At 43.6% G+C, this 5,000-nt stretch overlaps 1 protein-coding gene across 9 annotated transcripts in view; it reads right to left on the minus strand.

Annotated features, from left to right (window-relative positions):
- Positions 1-5,000, minus strand: part of LOC113830601 (BAG domain-containing protein Samui) — an 18,171-nt gene that overhangs the window by 798 nt on the left and 12,373 nt on the right. For 4 of the 9 annotated variants that reach the window (XM_027383819.2, XM_070135745.1, XM_070135747.1 and 1 more), the window contains exon 2: positions 1-1,238. This exon is cut by the window's left edge and continues 798 nt beyond it. In XM_027383819.2, the coding sequence (XP_027239620.2) occupies positions 1-1,238 (1,238 nt within the window). Of the gene's footprint in view, positions 1,239-3,646; positions 3,671-3,887; positions 4,128-4,777 lie in introns of those variants that run through there. The other 5 variants (XM_027383820.2, XM_027383822.2, XM_027383823.2 and 2 more) reach the window with 4 other exon arrangements.

Genomic DNA, 5,000 nt, shown 5'->3' on the forward strand with positions numbered 1-5,000 from the left:
ACAGGCTGAGGTATTGGCTGCGACTGAGGCTGCTGAGGCTGGTTCTGTTGTTTGAACTGTTGCCGCTGTTGCTGCGGTAGTGGCGGCTGAGGATGCTGATTTTGCTGCGGCTGCGGCTGCTGCCACTGCTGTCCCCATTGAGGAGCTGGCTTGGGCGGGGTGCCGCTCTCCTCGTTGACGAGAGGGCCGTCACGACCCTCGACAAAAATGGGGATGTTGCGTACGACGCTCGGCCTTTGGCCAGACTGTCGCGGGGACTGCTGCTGCTGCTGGAGGGGCGTCTGGTGGTACTGCTGCTGGTACTGTGGCTGTTGCTGGTGGTACTGCTGCTGGTACTGTGGCTGTTGCTGGTGGTACTGCTGATGGAACTGCGGCTGCTGTTGCTGGTACTGCTGTTGATACTGAGGTGTTGTCTGTGAAGGCACTTGCTGCTGGGGCTGCGGAGGCTGCTGGTACTGCATCTGAGGACTCGCCATGTGACCGTGCTGCTGCTGTTCCTCGAACGGCTGCTGCTGCTGCTCTTGCGGGGCCGTCTGTGTCTGCGTTTTGTTCGCTGGGACGAATGGCTTGGGAATCGTGTTGAACTTGGCGGGGAGCGGCGACGCGGGCTTCGCCGGCGGGGTGCCGGGGCCCTGGGGAGCCTGGGGCGTGATGCTGATCTTTGACACGAACCGCTGCTGCTGCGGCGACGCCTGGCTTGCCTGCGGCTGCAGGGGCTGTTCAGCCATCTCGGGGGGCGCGGACGCACACCGCGTGCTCCGCGGGACATCCCTCGAATGGTCGGAGGCGTCGACGGCGGACGTGGTTCTGACTGGGTACTGAGGGGCGTTTCTGGCGTGGCTCGTTCGCAGCGGCGCCACCGGCTCGTTCTCTACCTGCTGCTGCTGCTGTCGAGACGCAGAGGGCGGGGCCGGAGCCTCCAGACGAATGGGGATTTCGTGTGAGGTCGCAGGGCCTTCTGTGGAGCCGCCGGAGCACTGCGAGGACTTGTCTGTGGCCGCGGCGTCGCAGGAGTCGTCCTCGGAGGTGGCGCTCATGGCCGAGCCCCCCGAGCTTCGGCGCTCCCGCCAGGGGCCACCTCGACGGCCCATGGTGGCGAAGTGTGGCGCGTGCGACATGCGGTGTGCTAGGTCGCTCATGTCGTCGTCCTCCGACATCCAGTCGGGCATGCGGAACATGCCGTGGCGTCCGCGCAGGTCGCCCATGCAGCGGCGGGCCAGGTCCTCGCCGTCCTCCGCCTGCGGGAGAGAATAGTATCATAATAGTAATTACAATAATAATAATGATTAAAATGGCAATACTAATGACAATATTAATAAAAACAATAATAATATGAATAAGTACACCAACAACAATAATACTAACAAAAAATAATAATAACAGCAACAACAAAAAATAATGATAATAATGACAATAACACAAACAACAGCAACAGTATTAAGTTAGTAATAATGTCAATAACAGTAATAACAGTTATCATTATTATCATCGTTATAATCATAGTAATTAGAAGTACCAAGCGATCGCATACCCACGCCAAGGCAATAGGGTCACTGATGCATTAAATTATTCACATTTGAAGATTTACACCAAAATTTATTGGTATTTAAGCTGACACATATGATTTAAAAAACAAATCTGTTCTGTAAATCTGTTCATAACTTTTTGTCATCCTAAAAAAACTAACCAACGTTACCAAGAACATAATCTCCTGGAGGATGTAATAATAATGGCAATAATAATAATGATAATAAAAATAGTAATAATAATATTAATAATAATAATAATAATAATAATAATAATAACAATAATAATGATGACAATGATAAATGCAATCATAATGACTATAGTGATAATATGGATGGTAATCATGATCATAGCAATAATGATGATAATAATAATGACAATGACACTGTTGACGACAATAATAATAAAAACAATAATAATCAAAAGATGCCAATAAAAACAATATATATAATAGCAAGAAAAACAATAACAATAATAGTAACAATATTAGTAATAACAAAATAATAACAACAATAATATTAATAATAACAAAATTAACAACATAAAAACGACGATAGTAATAATACTAATAATGATGATAATGATAATAATAATGATAATAATAATAATAATAATAATAATAATAATAATAATAATGATAATAATAATAATAATAACAACAACAATTCTACTGATACCAACAAGAATAATAACACTATTAACAATAACAGTAATAATAATAATAATGATAATAATAACAAAATAAAAATTATGATGATTAGTAATACAACTAACAATAATAATAAATAAAACAATAATGGAAATAATAAAAATGATTATAATAATAATTATAAATATCATTATTCCTGTAATCATAATATTTATAGTAACAACACTAGTATGGGCAATAATGATAATAATAATAATAATAACAACAATAATAATTATTATCATTAATATCATTACAATAAAAATAAAACAACAACAATAATAATTATATGATAATAATGATAGTAATAAAAACTATGATAACAATACTGACCATAATAATCAGTGTCACTAGATATTAAATAAATAACAGGAAAATCAATACTGGCAATAATAATAGTAGTAGTAATAGTAGTAATAATGACAATAATAATAATAATAATAATAATAATGATAATAACAATAAAATAAAAATAATGATAACAGTGATAATAACAATAATAATAATAATAATAATAATAATAATAATAATAATAATAATAATAATAATAATAACAATAATAATAAAAAATCGTAGCAACAAAAAATATTAACATAATAATTATAACAATGACTATAACAATAATGATTATAATAATAATGATAGCAATAACGATAGTAATGCTAATAAACATTATCACAATTATCACTACAATATGATTATATCTATAATTATAATAGTAACAGCGACAATAATAGTAGTGGTAATAACAAACACAGCAATAATAATAATAACAAGAACAAAGGAGCCACTGTTGGCGGGGCACCAATTGTGGCTCCTTCGCCCGTGGGATCCTGCCACCTTCAGACTTCCCTTGCGCCTTCCCCCTTCCTTCTCAGTGGCACCATAGTTGCGGCATAAAAATGGATTAATGCTTTTGATATCCCGATCAATGACATCCTTCTCCTCTTCGCTCCAGTCCACATGGGTGCACTGCACGCGGCTACAGGGTCGCCGAGGAAAATCGCTGTCTTACCCAAAGATCAATATTTCTTTATCCTTATAAAATGTTCTATTCGGAACAGGTGTTGCCTTTTAATCAATACCAGGAAACAGGCACCGAGAATTTCCTTACAACATATTTTCCAGAGCTATACACATGCAGTTCCACACTGAAAGCGCAGAAGAAAGGCTACTAGAAAAGAGGGGAGGAGAGCGACCCAGGTCTCTCTCTCCTGTGGCGGCAGAGGTCATGGAGAAGAGACGTTCACGGCGCAGGGAACATATCGCACTGGATACGCAGCGAGGAGCAGGGCACTGCTTGCAGGACACATATAAGCGTAATGGTTATGAGTTGTGCTTCAGCAAAATTGGAGTACATGCAAATTTGTTTGAAAAAGGCGTCTGCGAAGTCTGGCGCTTTTGACCTAAGCATGAGACAACTGCTCCTACCAGAACGACAAAACACTCAACGAGTTCACAAGTTCACAGAAACAAAACAATACACCACACACAGAGAACGTTCATTGAGATACGAAGCAAGTTTCGAAATCCTCCCGAATTTAGGATTTCGAAATTGTTGTCTGACACACTGCCGCTCTTGTAACTGAGGTTTACATACCAACCACGTAACTCGAAGAGCTACATATCTATGATGAAATTATGCCTATTGCAACCACGGCAGCCAACCTACCGATCTCTTGACGGGGGCTCGCTGGAGCGGCTTGGCGATGTGCGACGGCCACATGGCGCGGACTCCGAAACCGACGCGCTGACTCAGGGACTCTTTCCCTAATAAGGCCCCGGACTGACGTCCAGTAGGGTGTTGTCCCTCACGAGAAACGGACCACTTTCGCACTTGATTCTCAATAGCAACTCCTGCTTCGTCAAGTCAATATTGCGGTTGTTTTTTACACCTTGAGGTCAATTACACCTGTGTAAATATTTAAACGTTAATTTGTGAAAGGATATGAACTACACAGTGCACTTTGGTATTCACAATGGTCGAGCGTGAGCGAGGGGGGAGAGGGGGGAGGAGGGAGAGAAAGGGAAAGGGAGAGTGGGAGAGAGAGAGGGATAAAGGGAAAGCGAGGAAAGGAGGGGGGAGGGAGAGAGGGAGAGGTTGAGAAATTCGCGGCAGCGTTGTCTGACTGTGCGCGCGCGCGTTAGTGATTGAGTAATTGAATGCTTAGCTGAAATACGTTGACACATGCATTCCCGGAACAGCGTTTGCCATCAGGCCTTATCGCCAGCGGTCAACCGCTGCTCAGGGCCAGGGCCTGCCATGCTTGCAGTCCCAGCTAGCTCCAATCTGCCGTCAAGCGATGCACTGGATTCAGTCGGCGTTTGGCAGGGGCCTCGCGCAGCTTCAGCGCCGCCCACGCGCGCCATAACGGTGAGGAAGTAAACAGGTTATCGAAAGCCCTCGGAGGGTCTGCGCATGCGGGCCGGCCGACGTCTGCTAGAGGCCTTCACTGAGTTTTATTTCTTGCTTTAGGTTTACCTTCGGGTTAATTTCTAATGCCGAAAGACGGGTGGAATTGCTACGCATAAAACAACATCAAATATAACAAATTCATTCACCTAAAGAAAAAAGTTCTGCGCGTCCCGTTTTCTTGGCGATTGCCAGAGGTCGCAGCCGCGCTCGCAATGAGAAGCTTCACACGGAAGAAAACAGGAAAATCAGCCGGCCATGGCTAACGCGAGATGAATGGCGACAGCCTGGACAGCCTGACTCATCCCCAAACACGACGTCGCATTTTCCGTCCGCGGGCGGGTCTTTCCGCCGAGGCCTCAGCGCCGCACT

The sequence above is a fragment of the Penaeus vannamei genome, chromosome 21 (genome assembly GCF_042767895.1).
Source record: "Penaeus vannamei isolate JL-2024 chromosome 21, ASM4276789v1, whole genome shotgun sequence".
NCBI lineage: Eukaryota > Metazoa > Arthropoda > Malacostraca > Decapoda > Penaeidae > Penaeus > Penaeus vannamei.